This window comes from Drosophila ananassae, chromosome 3L (genome assembly GCF_017639315.1).
Source record: "Drosophila ananassae strain 14024-0371.13 chromosome 3L, ASM1763931v2, whole genome shotgun sequence".
NCBI classification, from domain to species: Eukaryota; Metazoa; Arthropoda; class Insecta; order Diptera; family Drosophilidae; genus Drosophila; species Drosophila ananassae.
The window spans coordinates 8,521,737-8,539,797 of NC_057929.1; the positions used below are offsets into that span (position 1 = coordinate 8,521,737).

Consider the following 18,061-nt stretch of genomic DNA (forward strand, 5'->3'; position numbering starts at 1 on the left):
CAAGGCTGCCATATTTTTCGGTTACAAAAGAGTGGCCATCGATAAGTCAACCACTTTCTGGCCACTCTGACGCTTACAAGAAAATACAAAAGCCGAGAATTGTCACACATTTATATATTTTACAACTATTCCATCAAATATTAAGTTAAGATGGACGAAATACGCAGCAGCATGGACAATATGATGGCGCAGTTCAACGACAGCGTCACCCACTCAGCGCCAAAGAAACTTCTCTTCAACCGGCTGTCCACATCCTATACAGATGACTTTATAGCTTGTGAGTTTTTTCGCGTTTTTAATAAATCGAGTGTAAATTAGTTAGCCCCTTTACTTCCAGCCCCAAAGAAGCGACGCTTGGACTCCTCCGACAACAATCTGAACAGTACCGGGTCCTTAAACAGCTCCTTGAATAGTTCCCTGGGTCCCTGGCAGAACAGCCAACTGCGCGCCGATATAATCGAACTGAAGGCCAGGAACAGTCAACTACAGCACGAGGTGGAGCGACAGATCAAGGAACACCGGCGGGCCATGGCGGTGGCCGAGAGCAAGAGCACTGCCCTGAAGCAGCAGTGCGACATAACCAGCAAGAAGATGATCGAGATGGAGAGGAATGTGCAGATTATGCGGAAGCGCGAAGTGGCGCTCAAAGAAGAGGCCTGCAGTGCCAGGGCAGAGTTGGCGCAGTTAAAAATGAAGTTTGATGACTCTATAGATTCGCTGCAGAAGGAAAAGTCCCAGCAGGAGGAGGACGCCCGCGACGTGCAGTTGTGCATCAATAACGACCTGGCCGAGTATCGCCGGATGGCTCATCGTGCGGATCTCGAACTGCAGGCCACGCGCACTGAGCTGGAGCGGTTCCGTCGCCGGCACGATGAGTTCAAGGCACGGGTTTCCGGGCACGAAGACCTGCGCAGCGACTTCGAGAAGCAATCCCAAAGCCTCAAGGCAGCCAACGAACGCATCAAGGAGCTGGAGTATGAGATTCAGTCGTACAATGACTGGAAGGAGGTCACCAAAGCCTCGCAGGAACGCTTGGCCAGTGTTCCGGACTTGCAGTCGGAAATAGAACGACTCCGCCATCACAATAAGCACCTGAACACGCTCATTGGGGACAAGTTGCTGCTTGAGGAGAAGGTGCATGACTACAAGACTCGATTAGACAGGGAGGAGGGCGCTCGAGCGGAGGCAGTCTCCCTGCAGGTGAAGCTGTCGCATGTCGAGCAAGAACTCAAGGAGTGGGTTAAGGTGGCCCAGGACCACTGCCTGCCGAATACGTTGGTGAGTCCGATGGCCCTGCGGTCGCGCATCGAGCAGCTGTTGCAAGAGGATATAGTGCACGTGGCTGAAAAGACGACCTCCGAGTCCGACACTAAGCATTTGCAGGTGAGCTTTAAAAACATTAAATTTCTCTATTTTTTGCTGAAAAAAACACTTTCTTGATAGGCCACAGTTCGCGAACTGGAACAAAAGTGCAGCGTCTACCTCAAGAACATTGAAGATCTCAACATTGGCCTCAAACGCCACAAGAACTTCAAGGAGCGCCTGCAGCGGAAGTTGATTACTGTCTCCAAGGAGCGCGACTTTTACAAGCAGATGGTGGAGAACTTCGACAAGGACCTGACCATGAGCAACACCAGCATGGCGGACATGACGCTGGACATGCAGGTGCGCTACCGCATGGAGGTCCTAGAACGCACCGTCACCGGCTACAAGGATATGTGTGCTACACTGGAGCGTGAGATTCAGGCCATGCGCCAGCAGGAGCAGCTGGCTGAACCGTCCGGCGAGGGCTACGACAGTGTCAAGAAAGAATTGGACACACTGAGGTTGGAGAACGATCGGCTGCGCAGGCGCAAGGAGGAAATGGAGCTTGAGCTCATGCACCGCTGCCTGCGCGGTGACTTCAACATGAAGGAGTTTAAGGTGGTACACTTGTCAGAGAATCCTGCCGCCGAAGCTTACGAATCCTCCAAGAATGTAATGGAGAAGCTGCAGGCGGAAATCGAGCGATTGAAGCGGCGCAACAAGAAGCTGGAGGATGATCAGGAGCAGCGGCTGAATGAGACCACCAGCACTGGAGGCATGACAATGAACTTCAAAGAGTTCAACCAGCTGCGGGCGGAGTTAGAGTCGGCGAATGGCAAGATGCGCAAGATGAAGGAGTGCTTCAAAGCAGCCACCACCGAGTTCCGCGATGTCTGCTACATGCTATTGGGATATAGGATTGATCGCATCGGCGCCAATAGCAATTATCGGTTGGTATTCATCACTCACTGTACTTCCACTGTTATTAATCCTTTTCTTTTATATTTCCAGCATTTCTAGTATGTATGCTGAAAGCCCGGAGGACTACCTGGACATCACCCTCAACGAATCGAATTGCTTGGCTCTGCTGGAGTCTCCATACTCCCGTACTCTGAAGCCAGCTATTGACCAGCAGCTGGCCGCCAGTAACTCATTCCCTGCATTCTTTTCCGCCCTCACTCTGGAGCTGTTCCAGCGAGCCACAGTTACCATAACTTAGCCCTACTAGATAGTGATTGCATTAGGTTGGGCCACCTCGCCAGCCACCTCATAGACTGTATACGTGTGAAAACCAGAATATTAATGTGTGTCAAATGTAATTTACTCTTCTGGCAATGTTTAATCCTTTTTGTTTAAACTTTTTAACCAAGTGGATGCTTAAAAACTTGTAATTTAATATTCTTTGACAGGAAAATGAACACAATTGCTTTTGATTAAAATATATATAGATTTATTAACATAGATAAATAAGAATAATGCACATTTAGAGCCGGAATGGGGGATACACTAAGTGGAAGTCAAGATGTGGGCCACCTGCTCTGGCGTCCTGTGGAGCAACTTGTCGGGGTGCTCGAATCCGTTGGCCGGATCGTGAACTCGGTCGTAGATCTGCTTGTAGATAGCCACGATTACGTTGAAAGAGCGCTTTTGGACGGTAGCCCGGTGACTGCTTGACATGATGAGCTGCACCTGCGGCAGGAGCAGCACATCGGGCAGCTCCAGAAAGGCATCCATCTTGGACATGAATATTTTCAGCAGATTCGTCTCGATCTTGGACTGATTGCTCTGCAGGATGGCGTAGATGGGGCCTAGATTCAAGTTGGCTACCAGCGAGGAGGCCTGCTCAGAGGTCAGGGTGTCCAGTTGAGCGTCCGACTGGGCCTGCAGCCGTTCCACGCGCTCGTCCATGTATTCGTAAACCGCCAACGAGCTCTGCATGTGGTGGAGACAGTTCAAGAGGTAGACCCCCATGTCCACGGTGGGCAAGTGAGCTGCACTTTCCTGCACGGATTGGAGCAGCGGGTCGATTACACAGCTCACTATCTTGGTAATATCCGCCTGCCGGCCATCCACCATTGTGGCCACCGACAGGATCTCCTTGAGAATGTTCAGCAAACGTGCCACACTCGGTGGCGGAACTAGATCCCGTTGGGGAGGTTCCAAGGCCAGGCCAGACCCTCCCGAGGGCCGCTGCAGAACGCTGCGCACTTGAGCGGCCAGGGCGCCCAAGTAAATCTGCTCACTGCTCTTTTGCAGCTCCACGAGGCACTCCTCCAGACTGCCACCTTGGACCACTTGACGCATTATCTGCTGGTAGAAGCGGAGCAAGTTCGAAATGGTAAACAGCACAATGGTGTCCTTCTCGGCCTGCAGGATAGTTTCCACGCGCACTTTAAGAGGATGACAAACACCGTCGGCTATATAGCCCAGGGCGCTCTGCAGCTGGTCGGAGATGTCTGCAGGGTGGAGGATTCAATCAATAAAAGAGTTTATAAAAGGATTATCCAATAACTTTACCCTGCTTGTCGCACTTCTTAAAGAGCAAGGAAAGATTCTCCTTTTCCGTGGGAATGCTCTGATGCAGCCACGCAAACATGTCTCCAATGTAGCGCTTTGGATCATGGGCATGTAGCTCTATGGGCTTGGGATTCCCTCCAGGTCCACCTTCGGTGAGGGCCTCAATAAATTGACGCACGAGAACGGCTCTTCTGGCAATGGCATACTCATCGATGACATATCTACAATATTTTTTGTTTAAGATAAAATAACAAGTTTAAAATATGAAAGGACCAACTTGAAGAGCACTGGACGATCCTGCAGCCGGCTCATGGCCTCTACAATCAGCGGTCCGATCTCGTTATTCTCCAAACTACGACAGTGGTTCTGAGTCCAGCGATAGAGTCTCTCCAGAGCACCCTCCTGATGCAACGTCATCTCCTCCATGATGTCCAAGGCAGCCGTCTGGTAGCCACACTGCATTAGCAGTCGGCAATCGGCGTGGATGCTCTGCACTCTGTCCAGAACCTTGAAGAAGTCGGCCACTATTGGTGCATCCTTGGCGGCCCCGTAGAGCAACTGGTGTTCCGCTCCGCTCAACTGAAAACGGGCCAAAAAAGCCTGAGCTATCTGCTGATGCACCTCCAAGCGGTCCCGTTCTTGTTGCATAGTATTGGTCTGATCTATCAGATCCTTGGTCAGGGCCTTTGAGGTCTCCAGGTCAGATTTCATGGTCTCCACTGACGTGGCCATCTTGTCCAGATCATCGCACACGGCGTCCAGCGACAGCTTCACCTCGCGGAAGGCCTTCAGAAAGTTCTCATTGATGCCCACGGAACGGTGTTCGATCTGGCTTCGAAGGTTCCTGCGGTTTTGGATGGTATTCTCCGTAAAGAAGGTGGACAGGCCGCTGAGGGCGTCCAGAGTGTCCTAAGAGAAGGTGATTAGAGATTTTTTTCAGGTGCAGCGGGTACTCACCTTGTCCGACTCCAGACGCGCCTCCAGGATCTTGTTGACCCGCTTCTGAATCCTGTCCTGATCCTCCGGCTTTTCCTTCGTGGAGCTCATCTTGAATAAATAAAGTTAGGGTCACACTAAGCAGCTGACAAAAAATACTGAAATTCGTTGAAGGCTTAAGAAATACTAGACTTTAGCTACTGCATCCCTGGCAACCAACCCAAAACAAAACGGAGTCAAATTTGTTAAAAATCAAGAAAATCTTAAATAAACTTCAATAATAAACCCTATAAACAATTCACGACCATGGCCGCCTTGGCCAGTTTGACCGCACAGTACACAGACTCCGAAAATGAAGGCGAGGCCAGTCCAGATTCCCAGAACTCAACGGCGTCCCAGGTAAGGAATCAAAAAAAAGTGAAAATTATAAAATATAACTAATATTACTCGTAACTTGCAGGTCATCATTCCTAAGCGGCCCTCGCCAACACCCACAAAACAGGATCCAAGCGAAAACAAGCAGCAAGAAAAAAAGAAAAGGAAGCGGGCCAAGAAAGTCCGTAGGCTGGTGAGCTACCAGGATGATACCCTCATTTCCGACGAGGAGGAAGATAAGGCTGCAGCCCAGTCCAGCGAGGAGGAATCGAGCAGCGATTCGGAAAGCGAAAGTTCCGGTTCCAAGAGTGAGGACAGCTCAAAGGCCAAGGACAAGAGCAATGCTGGAAACGGAGCTCGCGAGGGCGAAACTGCCATGGAGGTGGACGAGGAGTCGGCTGACTTTCCCACCGACGAACGAACAGCTGAGAGCTACGAGAAGGATCCTAAATATGCCAAGTACAAGTTTCAACTGCCGCCGGAGCCGAAGGGCAATCCACCGCCGGAACTGGTGGCCAAGATCACCAAAATGTACACAAAGATGCGGCAGACGAATATGGACATGAACCGAGTGATCCAAGACCGCAAGGAGTTCCGGAACCCAAGCATCTACGACAAACTTATTAGCTTTTGTGACATCAACGAGTTTGGAACCAACTATCCTCCAGAGATCTACGATCCCTTACAGTGGGGCGAGGAATCCTACTATGAGTCTCTCGCAGCCGTTCAGAAAACAGAGATGGTCAAGCGGCAGAAGGATCGCAAGGATATGGATAAGGTGGAACAGGTCACGGCTTTAGCCAGGAAAGTCGAAGAGGAAGCCAAAAAGCGGTACGATTTGTTGGTTTCGAAATCTTCACAATTTAATGATTTTTTTTTTCAGGAAATCCAAGTGGGATCAGCCAGCTCCGTCCACTAAGCCCACTCTGCCTGCTCTGACCACCACGGTTACGGGCACCAAGGGCACGGTTATCTCCGCCTTCGGTTCGCTTCCCAAAAAACCAGCCGCTTAGTTATTGAATAAATAAAATTTTAAACCTAAACTTGTCATTTTACATATATATTTATGGTCAATTTAGCAGAACTCTTTGGATCTCTTAATGTAGAGTATAAGGATCTCAAGCTAAGATCCTTTCCAGGTTATGATGTCCCTGCAGTCTGGTGGCACCTCGTCTTTTTGCCATCTGGCAGCATTGTGAATCAAGCGAAGACACAAACCATAAAACACTTGAAAAAATCGAAAAAAGTAGAAGTATGGATATATAACTATTCTAAATCGTAGTAAATTTGATTAATAACATTCCATATTAATTATCAATTTATAGATAAAAAATTAATATAAATGAAAGGAACAAAAAGTTCGAGTAGTTTTACTAAAAGTTTGAAATGAATCCTATAGAAGTAACCTTAATTAACTTGTTACTTGGTAACTCATGGGCCAAGATTAAAGGATTCTAATACTTTTAATTATAATATATAGTCTTCAAATATATATTCCTAATTAATATCGTAATTTTTTTATATAGGTAAAGCCCATATAACGATAAAATGTATCAAAATATACCATTTTGAAACATCGACATCGATATATCGATAAGCAAGCTATTAAAATAGCTGGCAACTCTGTTTCGAACGTCCGTGTGCTGAGTCTTTTTCCGCTTAAAATCCGCAAAAATAAAAATAAAAACAAACCAGTGCCTACTTATTGAAAACAGACGGATTGCAGTTGCAATTAAAGTCCCAACCTGGCGTTATGATTTGAAAATACAACGTACGACCTAATCAATTGCAGCATTAAAGACGGAGAAGACAACGCAGCAGCAGCAGCAGTAGGAGCTGAAGAATTTTAGATCTGAGTGTGGATGTGTGTGTGTGTGTGCGTGCGAACGATATAACCAGACATGAAGAAGATGCCGTGAATGTCGGAGAGTTTTTTGTGCTGAATTTTAGTTTAAAGAATCTTGGCCGTGTTGTTAATTCAAGGTGCATATTGCGGATGTGGCCATTTGCGCTGCAACCGGTATTTCTCCATCTCTCTCTCTCTCTTTCTTGGAGGGTAGGGAAGAGGAAGAGGCAGTAGCAGAAGACTCCTCTTGGAAGATAGTTTCCATGGGAGATTGCCGAGTGCATTGTCTCTGGAATATGCATAATATTTAGCAACAATAAAGCTGGAGAGCTGGAGGGCAGATCTCTTTGTTCCACAATTGTAAACGTCTGTCTGTGTCACTCGCTTGCTCGCTCTCACCTTTGGGGGGGAGCAGCCACTTGTTGGTGTGTTTTCCGTGTGTCTGTATTGTCTCTCTGTGTGTGTGTGTGTGTGTGTGTGTGCCCTGCCCAAAACAACTAAATTCTATTCATTTTGTGTTTTTTCGGCCGCAGGAAATCAAATGAGAGAGCGCACTTAATAAAGAAGATAAAAAAAAAAAGCAGTCCGGCATCAGGTGTTAAAGTGTTAAACAATTCCAAAAAGAGCGCACACATAACGGCACACCAATAGTTTGTTCGAAAAGTAAACAAAAAAAAAAGAGAAAAAAAAACGCGTACGCGTGTGCCAAGTGTGTGTTTTATGTTTGTGACTGTGTGTTGGATTTGTGAGGCGCCAATAAAAGCCAAAATAACCAAAAACTGACGACCAAACAACAAAAACATTACAAACAACAAGGGCATCAAGTGACTCAGCTGGACGAACTAAATAAACCATGTCGGATTCGTATTATCAGGTGAGTGAGCGCCCGCAGCCGGTCAGCGCCGGCCTGGTTATTATTACTTTTTCATATCAGACCCCAGACTTTGGTTCTAGGTACGCACATACCTGTACATATCTGCACTACAGTGGGCACTGCCAAGTATTTTCCTTGCTGCCGCACCTGTTGCACACCAGGAATTTCCGCTCCAGCTGACGGCAAACCACTTGTGGGTCATCTCTCTGGGCAGCCATAGCCATGACATCACTTTCGTTTAGTTTTTGTTCAAAAATCGCATTCCACATTCAAATTGCGCTCGCCAAGTGCCAATTGGCTTAAGTGCGTGACCTGGGTGACTAAAAATAGCACCCCTCTGGTCCAATATTTGTCCGAAAAAAGGCCAATTAAAGTGAGGCAGAGATGGCTCAGAGCTTGCTGCAATTACATGGCACTTGATTACAGGGTATTTAAGTGAAGAGTCTATAAATAGCACAGCACAGACTGTCGACAGACCTTATCGCCCCCCACTCGCTTATCACTCGCTTCTGTTCTGCTATCGAGAGTTATTATTATTCTGTAACAACAGCATCCCATCCATCACGTATGTAGTTCTCCGACCGATAAGTGACTCAAAGCCGTCGACGAGAAGCGCGAAAATCATTCAGCCAAGCGGCCATTAAGTAAATTTTTCAACTCATTGTTATAAAAGGGGGGTTGGTTGGTTGGTTGGTGGTTCTGAAAACCAGATTCCCGAAGGAGGAGCTCCTACTTACATACTTTTGCCATTTACGGCGCTGCACCTGAGTAGCTTCTTTTTTTTTCCTCGAATGGGAACCGGTTTCGGAGGCATCTCTCGACTCTGTTCTAGAGCTGCCCGCCACCAGAACAGGGTCAGCCCGACGGACTATTAGCTGACTTTTTGGCGAATCCTGTATAATAATTTTCAAAAAAAAAATAGGGTACATGAGATATCTAGTTTTGCAGTTGCCGCCAAGTTGCAGTGATTTGTTTAACAAATTTTTAAGTAAAGGTTCGGCAAACAGTTGAATAGCTTGGCCAGGACCCTGTAGTTGGAGCTCATCAAGTGCCAAGTGTCTCTTGGATTATTGTTGTGGCCATTGGCCATATCTTGGCCCCTGACAGGCCTGTCAGAACAAACAAAGGGCCACACAGAGTTGCTGAAAATGGCCAGCGAATGGGCCTGGGAGTCTACTGTTTTGTTTACTGACTGCAGCCACTAGAGCCACTGCAGCCTGCAGGCCAGAGATAATTCTTTGGCCAAGAATGCCAATTAAAGGTTCATCCTCACTCTCGAGTGAGAAACTTCCTACAGCTCGTTTACAGTCTTGTTTACAGTCTAGAATCAAGAAACAAGAATCTAGAATCTAGATGGAAAGGAACTGAAATTTCTGCCTCAAGATGGGATGCATTTCATTAAATTCAATTTGTATCTATTAAGTAATGTACTCAGTGGCCTGATGGAGGCTGATAGCTTATCACACTTGTTGTGATTTGTTTATGTAAATTTTTTAGTAGCTGCGCAAAAAAGTTTTATTTCATTGAGATTCTTGGTGAGACAGTAGTAGGGATAGTAGTTCTCTGTCTTTTCCCAAGCAGGGCTCTACAGATTATTTTGTTTGTATTTCATTTTCTTATCAATTCGACCCTCGGAGCTGGGAGCTTGCAGCTTGGAGCTTGCTTACATAAATTGAGCAATTAAATGTTGCAAAATATTCCTCATAGCTGTCTAGTCTCGTGGGCTTCTCCAACTAATGGATATTTCCATTTGGTTGCCAGAAACCTCTACCAAAAGAAAGTACTGCCCGGTCGCAAGGGGTCGGGGTCGGGCATTGAAAATCATTTAATTAACTTGCCGTGGCTGTTGTCGAGGTTATATCACATTCACTTGCTCCCCTCCCCTCTCAGCCAAGTTAATTCATAGCTCGTTATTGTCTGTCCACTGGCGGCTACCCTCCTCCTCTGGCCACTGCCTCCCTCCGTGGGCACATTTAATTGCAGCAATTGATGAGTTCAATTGCGCAAATTATTGCGCTGCAGGCTGCAGGTCTTCTGACTGATTGGATTGAGGCTTTTGTTTTTATGTCCATGAAACAACAGGTATTCCAGAGGCCATCCTAGTCTTCGAAGATTTCTGTTAAAAGAATTTATTTCTTGTCCCATTTCTAGCGCCAAACGCCAGTCTTTTTGGTGCTAATTCTGATACTTTTTGTGGCCGAACTGGTTTTCCCCTTGAACTCAAAACTGGAAAACTCGAATTCGGGACATGCAGGTGTCCCCAATTACAGTGGATTCGCTTGGAAATTGGGACAAAGTTAGTTAGCCCGGCCAGGTTCCTCGTTTTGGCTTGCAAATGATGTTGCAAATGTAGAAACTAGTTGTGGAAGTAGAACTATCCTATCCACCAGGTGGAATGTGGATATGGTGCACCTTCTGCCAGTCGGCCATTTGAACTTGCCACTCAAACAGCTGGCTTTTGTTGTTTGTTTGCTGTGGTGGCTGTGGTGGCTGTGTTGGCTGTTTTGGTAGGATGTTTGACTTTGTGGCCCGAGCATTTCCATCCAATTTTCTTTTACTGCTGCGGTAACATTTGATTTCTGTATAATTTTTGTAATTTTCACTTTCACTCTGAGGCCAAAAAAAAAAAAAGAAAAATAAAAAACGTACAAGTGGCAAACCAAAGCCAGAGCCAAAGCCAAAGCCAGTGTTAAGTGCCAGTGCCAGTGCCACTGCGGCTATTGGCCATAAAGCATTTTTCAATCAAATTAACAACATGTTAATGGCATATGTGAGTGAGAAGGAGATGGGGCGATGGGGGCTATGAGATGCACTGAAAGAAATAGAAGAGAAAAAGTCACTTCTCTTACCATTCACCTTTCAGTCAAAGGATATCACTTGTTAGATCTCCCACTCTTATAACTTATCTTTTTTTACTCTCTCACTATCAGGAATCTCTTTTTTCTCTCTGTGCAGAGAAAGAGGCGAAGCGTGCCAAGCTGCAGTGCAATTGTTTGGCAAACACCTGCATTGGCTCTCTCCCTGCCGCCCCTCTTCTCACCTATCACTCTCTTTGGTTCAGACCCCCTCTCTCTCAATCTCTCTCTCTCTGACTGCCAATTTTCCCACTCTAAGCTGGCTTCCTCAAACATCTTCAGTTGTTGTTATTATTAAGTTTTTTTTTTTTTGTATCTCATTTTTTTTTCTCATTCAATCGCTGCAAGTGTTGTTGACCGCTGCCGTGTTGGAACTGCCGCCTCAGGCGCTGCTCTCAAAATGCCGTTGTTCGTTGATTGAATGCAGCAGCAACAACAAACCAAACAACAACAACAACAAGAAACAAACAACAAAGCTGCCAAAGCTTCCATATTAGAGATGAGTAAATAGTTTTTAGACAAACGGGAAATCAGCTTTGGGAAGTGGCCATCAATAGGGTGTCGGAAAAGAAATATTTGTTTTTAAATAGTGACTAATGAAATATAAATATATTTTATAAACAGATTTTATAGGAGGAATATTTAAAATAATAATCATTTGTAAGGAAATTGTTTTTATCACAGCAATAGAAGAGCTTAGATATCGTATAAGGATATAGATTCCAGTCTAAATATTATCTCTATTTCCCTAAAAAGTTTATTCTTTTATGTATTGTCACTATTAGGTGTCCGAAAATATATAAATGTGTTTTTAAAATAGTAACTAATGAGCTAGAAATATATTTTATGATCTGATTTAATAGGTTTTTTTTATAAAGAAATATTTAAGATTATTGGCAAAGAAATACTTATTTTATCACCACGATAGAAGAGCTAAGATATCCGATAGATACTTATTTATAAATATAAATATCATCCCTAATTTGAAAAAAGGTTAAATTTTTGTATATAGTTACTATTAGTTACTTACTAAAGAAATAGTAATACTATTGTATAAAAATATTCAAGATTAGTAAGGAATTACTTAAACGATAGTTCTTATCGCTCCTAGAGAAGGTGAACCCGAGAGTGGCTACTCCCTATCATCCCTAATCTCCCGTATGCATGTGTGCGGAATCCATGTTAATCACATTACGTGTGCTCCGGCGGCTAATGCCTCTCCGATTCTGTGGGAATTGCTCTGATTTTTTTTGTTCATCAGACTGCTGTTGCACCTCCGAGCTAGCTCCTAATGCAATTAGGTAGAGGAGCTTGTATCTTGTATCTTTTTTGTTTTTTTTGCCAATTCTACTCTTCGACACCTGAGCTTTCCCACCGATTTGTCTGCAACTCTCTGAACTAAGACCTAACTGTAATGAAAATTCCTTTTATTTAACGGCCCCGACATAAAATATTTTAATTAGTTTTTCCCGAAGATGGGATTTTTGGGGATACTAGCTAGCCCTAGCTGGGGTTGGTGTTTACATTCTACCGAGTGGCTGTTGAGATGCAAATGAGCGTCGACACCCCTCGCAGAGAAGATGTCTTGAAGCCAGCCAGTCGGAACTGTGGAGGGGAGCAGTCCGTCCGTCCGTCCGTCCGTCTGTCCGTCCAAGCACCTTCCTCTTTGACGTCGGCCGACAGTGAGGGCCGAGAGACCCTTCCCGTTTCTGGTTTGGCTAAAAAACGATTCTTCTTGGCTGGCATTGTTGCCACTGCCGGCCCTGTCATTGTTGCAAGCTACAGGTGAACGTCGTAAAGGAAGATTTTATTATTTTTTTCATATATTTCTTAATCCTTTTTTTAATAAAAAAGGATATAACTTTTAAGTAAAATTTTGTATATCAGTAACTAGTTGATTTATTGAGTTTTTACTGTACCATCCTGTTTCTGCTGCTGCTGTTGCATGTTACTGTTGCAGACGACAACGATGACTTCCCACAGCCACATCGATGCGACAACAAAACTGATACAGAGACAGTCCCAGTCCCAGTCCTAAAGCCAGTCCCAAAGCCAAAGTTAAAGCTAAGCGACAAGCAGAGTTTTCCCTTTCGTTACGTGACAGCGCCCAACAACAACAACAACAAAAACAAGAAAAAATAAAGTAAAGTAACAAAAACAAGTGAAACAATCACACGGCTCGAGGCACAATCCTACAGATACTAGCCATAGAGCTGCAGATACATCTGCATATCCACTTGGATCTCTTGCCATTTGGCATTGTTCTTGGCTCAGTTTCCCTTTAATAATGACATAATTGACAAGCCCCTTATTTTCCACATGAATGCGGCAAACTTTCCCGAAAAACCCAAAAAAATTTAAATCTATTTTCATTTTCAGAGAAGGTTGCATAATAATGACTTATTCTTTAAGCCAAGATACATATGTACATAAAGGGTATAAGATTTTCATTATAATTACTAAAAAGTATTGGCACTTTTCCTTTTCTTTTTTTTGGGAGAAGACAGGAGAGGAGCCTGGGGAGAGGCTTGTAATTATGATGAAACTTACTTGGCTGACTTGGCTCGTTGGCTGGGCAACTTTTTGGGCGCTGCTTTCGAAGGCGAGTGCGTGGCAGTGGCGGCATTTTCAGTTTTCAGTGTTTTGGGTTTGTCAACCTCTTGGCTCTTGGCGTGGGTTGGGCCAACTCTTTTTTTCTTTTTTCTTTATTTTTTTTTATATTTTTATTTCGTGCGGCCATGACGCATTCGACGGTTTAATTGCCGCTTTTTCGGTTTCGCTTTTCGCGAGCCACCAGCGCTCTTCTTATCAGTCGTTGCACTTGGCATTCGCTTGCCACTTTTGGCAGCAATTTCGGCTGGCAGCACATCCGACATCCGGTTACTACCACTTACCACCAAGTAATTTCCGTTTTTCCGGAGAGTGTATCTCGGAAATCAACACCGTGTACAGCCCACTCTCGAGTATCGATTGGGAAACCCTTTTAGGAAAAGACATTCAATAGGTCAGTTGGGTGAGTCAGGGCCGTGGCAGAGGTTGCTGGGAAGGGTTAATAGGGGGTGTAGATATCTAATTAGTCATGCGGTTGAAGGGCTTCTTTACCTTGTTTACGTTTAGGGGTTCTTCCAGTGGGTTTTTAGCATTAAATGAAGGAATGAAATGTCCTTAAATTACAAGAAGAATAAGTATTTTTCCCCCAAAAACACGCTCTTGTTAGGAATTCCCGTAAGAAAGAAAGCTACTGGCAAAGAATTCTTCTAATTGTAGCGGCGCCATACTGAGCCATGCCATGGAATTTTCCCGCATTTTCCATTCTCTCGGCTCAGTTTCCTAGCTATTTTCGGTGCTTATGCTAATGACGACACTTGGCTTATCTCGTTGGCTTATTCTTGGTAACAGAAATACAATAAACAACAGTCGTGGCCAACTAAAATGTGTGACAGTTTCATAATAGCCAAAAAAAAAAAAAAGAATCTCTATAGAAGAGAGGCTCTCGAGATGGTTGGAGAGGGGGATGGGATCTCTCTCAAATGTTAATCAAAAATAGCTGTACAATTCTCAGAACTGGAACAAAAGCGGAAAATGTGGAGCCCGTGAATCGGGAGTTGGGAGAGTCGGGAGAGCGGTAAAAGGAAAATTGAAAAAAAGAGGTTCGCCAGAGCCAATTAACCAACTTTTCTTCCACTCACTCACTCTCTTGTCTCTTTTCTTTTTTTTTTTTTGAAGAATCACCCATTAAGCTGGGCTTACTCTGGCTCGCTAGGCTGTTCTCCCGCTCTTGTTGGAGCTGGGGGCTTTGGGTCTCTGTGCTTTTTTCAGTTTTCAGTTCGCTCGCGGACGTTGCAAAAGCCGGTTGTGTCGCTCAGAGACGGCGCTGACGTGTTCCGTGGTTAGTCTTCTCCGTTCGTTCGTTTGTTATTGTTTGTGTGTGAAAGTAGCGGCAGCGGCAGCGGCGGCGCCGTGCATCCAGCGAATTGCATAAATTGGGAAGCCTTGATGACGGGCAAAAAAAAAAAAATTATAATATGTTTTCCAATGGGTGACGCATAAATGCGTTTTGGCCAAGTCAATGTCCTTAATTTTGAAAGGCACACCCACGCCACGCGAGTGCAGTTAAAGATAAATCAGCATACACTGTTGCAGATACTATATACTTTATATTATATATGGAGCCCTGGGATTAGCCGTGTAGCCAGATTGTGTAGAGTGTAAGTTGCTAAACGAATCAACGCGATTTGGACCATTTATTTTACGGCTTCTTCGCAGCTCGAGCGGATTTCTAGTTAATAATTAAGACAAAAAGGCGAAAAGATAAAAGCCATTGAGATACGGCACACACACACACACAGATACAGATACATTTACAGATGCCAAGAAACAGAAACAGAAAAAGATACAGATACAAATATACAGATACAGATAGAGATACAACAGCACTTGGGTGAAATTCCATTTCTCTTTTATTTTATTTTTTGTTGTTCCGTTTGGCTTCTGCTTTATAAAAAGTGAAAATCCAAGTGACAATCAATTAAAATTCGAGACCAGTCGAAAATCGATTTTCAGTTTCAAGCGAACACCGCCGACTGCCTCGCTACTGCCTCGCACCACCGCTTACTGCCTCAAGTTTTGTTCTAATTTTGCCACAATTTCGTTGGCCAGGCTGGCTGGTGGTTTTATTTTTGTTACGGTACTTATGTTGGTGAGGCTTAACCCAAATTCACTTGTTGCATGTGCTGAATAAGCAAAAAATCGTTAAGAAGCAGCAGCAGTAGCATTGGCAGAAGCAACAGCAGCAAAAAAAAAAAGCGCGTTGAAGAAAAATGAAAATTTTTCGTTTTTTTTTTTTTTTAGTATTGTTGTCACAGTCGTCGATGCCTTTCTATGGCTTTGCCTTAATGCCATGCGACTGGGTCAACCAATATATAGTCCCCTATCCCCTATCCCCTCCCCCCTCCTATTAGCCATTTTCCCATATTGGGTCGAACTCGAATTACAGAAGCGTTGACAGGCAGCTCGAGTTGTCAACTAACTAAACAAATTCATCAGCAAAAATGCCATAATGAGATTCTATCCACTTGCCACTTGTTTGTGTGATTTTTTGCCTTAAAACGCTTTAGTTTTTTTTTTGTTTAATTTATTATTGACACTTGAATTCTAATTTCCGAAATAAAATCAAATTTGTTTGCCATTTGTACACATTTGTTATTTGTATCTTTGTATCTCACAAATCGACAGCTGCTTAGGCGTTTGCCCAAAAAAAATCACATACCAAATGGAAACAATAACAAGAAATCTTGTTGTGATTTCGGTTATAGTACCTGTTAATGTGGCAGAGTAGTCTTTAGCTCCAAAATGGTCAACAGCGGTATAGATTGAAGTACTTTTGGGACAAAATATCAACAGAGGTGTGATCGATGGGGGAACAGTAATTGAAAAGGGAAATTATATTATTATTTGTTCATAAATTTTTTAAGGCAATAAAGTAATAATATTAAAAAAATAAAAGGAAGAAAGAGGAATCGAACCCTAGTCTCTGGCTCAACTGCTCAGCACCCTTGGCCATCTCTTGGCCAACTTCTAAAGCTCTAACTCCTTCTCCTCTTTTTGAAATAAAATCCCTCTAGTAGACTAAGTAGTAGTACTAAGTAGAGTATTAAATCCATGATATACCCCTTCGACTAGCCCACGTTGGCTACCTTTGGCTATGTAGAGTGCGAAAATGAAATCGCTCACTTGAACAACGCAAAAATAAAAAAAAAAATAAAAAAAATAAAAATATCCCCGGATCTACACATGTTTTGTGTGGACGTGCGTGGGCCGATAAACAGAAAAAGCCAGCAATATAGCATCGGATTGGATCGGCCAAGGGTATCTTGGGTTGATATAAATATGTTTATGTTCGAGTGTGCTCCCTGCCTGCTCTGCTAGTAGAGTTTATATAGCTGGCGACCTTGTTTCTGGTTTGATTTCATGTGCGTGCGGCAAACGCTTCAATGTTTCCTGCCCCGATGCTGGGGCTTAAGTGCCAGGTTGGTGTTGCTTTTTTTTTTCGGAGGCAAACGACCGATTAGAAATCGTAAGTTTCAGTGTGCCCTGGCCTGGCCTGGCCTGGCGTGGCGTGGCCCATTGGTCACTTGGTTGGTGGTGCCCCCCCTTTTAGACCCACAGATTCAACTTCAAAGCGGGCGCCAATTATCAATTTATGAATTGCCTCGGGCCGAATCAAAGTGGTCCATCATCATTATCATTAGTTAACTGAATTTTCCTCGACTTGATATACTAATAAATAAACTCTTTTCTCCTCTTCTCGTTGCAGGTAAATGAATGCCACATAATCGTATGTGAAAATTGTAGAAAATTTCCAAAGGAAAATGCCAAATATTTGCCATCCAAATGAATGACATCACATAGTGTATCTGATAGATACAGGGGCACACGTGTCAGTATCTGTATCTGTCTGCAGTCGTCTGTCTTTACGCCCCACCCCCCCGTTTTGCATTTCATGCCAATTTCGATTCCCGTGCCACAGAACCACGCTCTCAGTCGATTTCTGTTATTTTTTCCGAAATTTTTGTGCGCAAATCGAAAAGCTTTCTAATCGCTTTTCCGCCACCGCCACCGTCACAAAGCCTTTTGCCGAATGGAAAGAGTGCCATTTTCCTCGTATTTGCTGCAGTTTGTGTCGCGGCACCACCGCCTTGACATTTCCCAGCGGATACTCTCCGGTCTCTGGTCTCCGGTCCGTCCGGGGCGCTCATTTTTATTGTTGTGACAAATATTTGGCCAGCGGTGTCGCCGTGTTCTACGCCATATTTTCCTTTTGGATAATGATTATACAAATTTTCGCATATTTCTACAGTGAGATAACCAAAAGAAAGAAACTCAAAAAGCAAGATCTCTCTATACTTTCATCAAATAAATAACAAACAAAAATTGTGTAAAATAAACTGAAAATAAAATAAATATTTAATAATATCATGGCACTGACCATGAACATGGTTTTTCTCAAGGATTTACGTTCGCGACTAAGAGGATACCTGCACGTATGTAAAAAAAAAAAAATATGAAAATAAGTGATTTCTGGGAGGGATTAACTGGACATCTTAAGGGGTTAACTGTTTATAGGGTTAACTGTCATGTTTGGAGTGGAATCTACGGGAAATCTTGAATAAAAACAAGCTGGGCTTAATAGTAATTACCGCAATTACAGTCTTAATGTTTGCTTCTTCCGCCCAAGACTTGGTTAATTGTCTCATTAAGGCGGAGAAGCTGATAAGTAAGTCGATGAGACTGAACTTCTCCGGCCGCCCACTCATCCCGCCGAGCGTGCGTCAAAAAAGAAATTCATAAATT

General features: G+C 44.1%; 4 protein-coding genes across 9 annotated transcripts in view; 3 read left to right on the top strand and 1 right to left on the bottom strand.

Moving 5' to 3' along the window:
• Window positions 1-15: 15 nt before the first annotated feature.
• LOC6495931 (mitotic spindle assembly checkpoint protein MAD1) lies at window positions 16-2,647 on the top strand. The gene is made up of 4 exons (XM_001959838.4): window positions 16-277; window positions 338-1,383; window positions 1,444-2,255; window positions 2,317-2,647. The coding sequence occupies exons 1-4, from the start codon at window positions 151-153 to the stop codon at window positions 2,522-2,524; spliced, it is 2,193 nt and encodes a 730-aa protein (XP_001959874.1). The 5' UTR covers window positions 16-150; the 3' UTR covers window positions 2,525-2,647.
• Window positions 2,648-2,732: 85 nt separating this feature from the next.
• Window positions 2,733-4,907, bottom strand: LOC6501723 (conserved oligomeric Golgi complex subunit 6). The gene is made up of 4 exons (XM_001967650.4): window positions 4,780-4,907; window positions 4,100-4,731; window positions 3,823-4,043; window positions 2,733-3,761 (listed from the first exon to the last, which is right to left on the bottom strand). Exons 1-4 carry the CDS (start codon window positions 4,867-4,869, stop codon window positions 2,812-2,814), a joined length of 1,893 nt encoding a protein of 630 aa, XP_001967686.1. The 5' UTR covers window positions 4,870-4,907; the 3' UTR covers window positions 2,733-2,811.
• A 26-nt stretch (window positions 4,908-4,933) lies between these two features.
• LOC6501726 (SAP30-binding protein) lies at window positions 4,934-6,176 on the top strand. Its single transcript, XM_001967651.3, has 3 exons — window positions 4,934-5,157; window positions 5,219-5,964; window positions 6,017-6,176. Exons 1-3 carry the CDS (start codon window positions 5,065-5,067, stop codon window positions 6,144-6,146), a joined length of 969 nt encoding a protein of 322 aa, XP_001967687.1. The 5' UTR covers window positions 4,934-5,064; the 3' UTR covers window positions 6,147-6,176.
• Window positions 6,177-6,724: 548 nt separating this feature from the next.
• Window positions 6,725-18,061, top strand: part of LOC6495932 (serine/threonine-protein kinase N) — a 30,554-nt gene continuing 19,217 nt past the window's right edge. For 3 of the 6 annotated variants that reach the window (XM_001959840.4, XM_014908057.3, XM_014908060.3), the window contains exon 1: window positions 17,671-17,751. In XM_001959840.4, coding sequence (XP_001959876.2) covers window positions 17,686-17,751 — 66 coding nt within the window. In that variant the 5' untranslated portion in view covers window positions 17,671-17,685. Of the gene's footprint in view, window positions 6,963-7,512; window positions 7,854-14,509; window positions 14,917-17,024; window positions 17,046-17,567; window positions 17,752-18,061 lie in introns of those variants that run through there. The other 3 variants (XM_044715227.1, XM_032450260.2, XM_032450261.2) reach the window with 3 other exon arrangements.

What these genes read in the sequence shown, in the direction of transcription:
- LOC6495931 (XM_001959838.4), top strand. Translation starts at nt 151, where the DNA reads ATGGACGAAATACGCAGCAGCATGGACAATATGATGGCGCAGTTCAAC. An exon ending in CCGACACTAAGCATTTGCAG is followed by an intron (nt 1,384 to 1,443) that starts GTGAGCTTTAAA and finishes CTTTCTTGATAG; the next exon opens with GCCACAGTTCGCGAACTGGA. An exon ending in GGCGCCAATAGCAATTATCG is followed by an intron (nt 2,256 to 2,316) that starts GTTGGTATTCAT and finishes TTATATTTCCAG; the next exon opens with CATTTCTAGTATGTATGCTG.
- LOC6501723 (XM_001967650.4), bottom strand. Translation starts at nt 4,869, where the DNA reads ATGAGCTCCACGAAGGAAAAGCCGGAGGATCAGGACAGGATTCAGAAG. An exon ending in CGCGTCTGGAGTCGGACAAG is followed by an intron (nt 4,732 to 4,779) that starts GTGAGTACCCGC and finishes ACCTTCTCTTAG; the next exon opens with GACACTCTGGACGCCCTCAG. An exon ending in GATCGTCCAGTGCTCTTCAA is followed by an intron (nt 4,044 to 4,099) that starts GTTGGTCCTTTC and finishes AAAATATTGTAG; the next exon opens with ATATGTCATCGATGAGTATG.
- LOC6501726 (XM_001967651.3), top strand. Translation starts at nt 5,065, where the DNA reads ATGGCCGCCTTGGCCAGTTTGACCGCACAGTACACAGACTCCGAAAAT. An exon ending in AGAACTCAACGGCGTCCCAG is followed by an intron (nt 5,158 to 5,218) that starts GTAAGGAATCAA and finishes CGTAACTTGCAG; the next exon opens with GTCATCATTCCTAAGCGGCC. An exon ending in GAAGAGGAAGCCAAAAAGCG is followed by an intron (nt 5,965 to 6,016) that starts GTACGATTTGTT and finishes TTTTTTTTTCAG; the next exon opens with GAAATCCAAGTGGGATCAGC.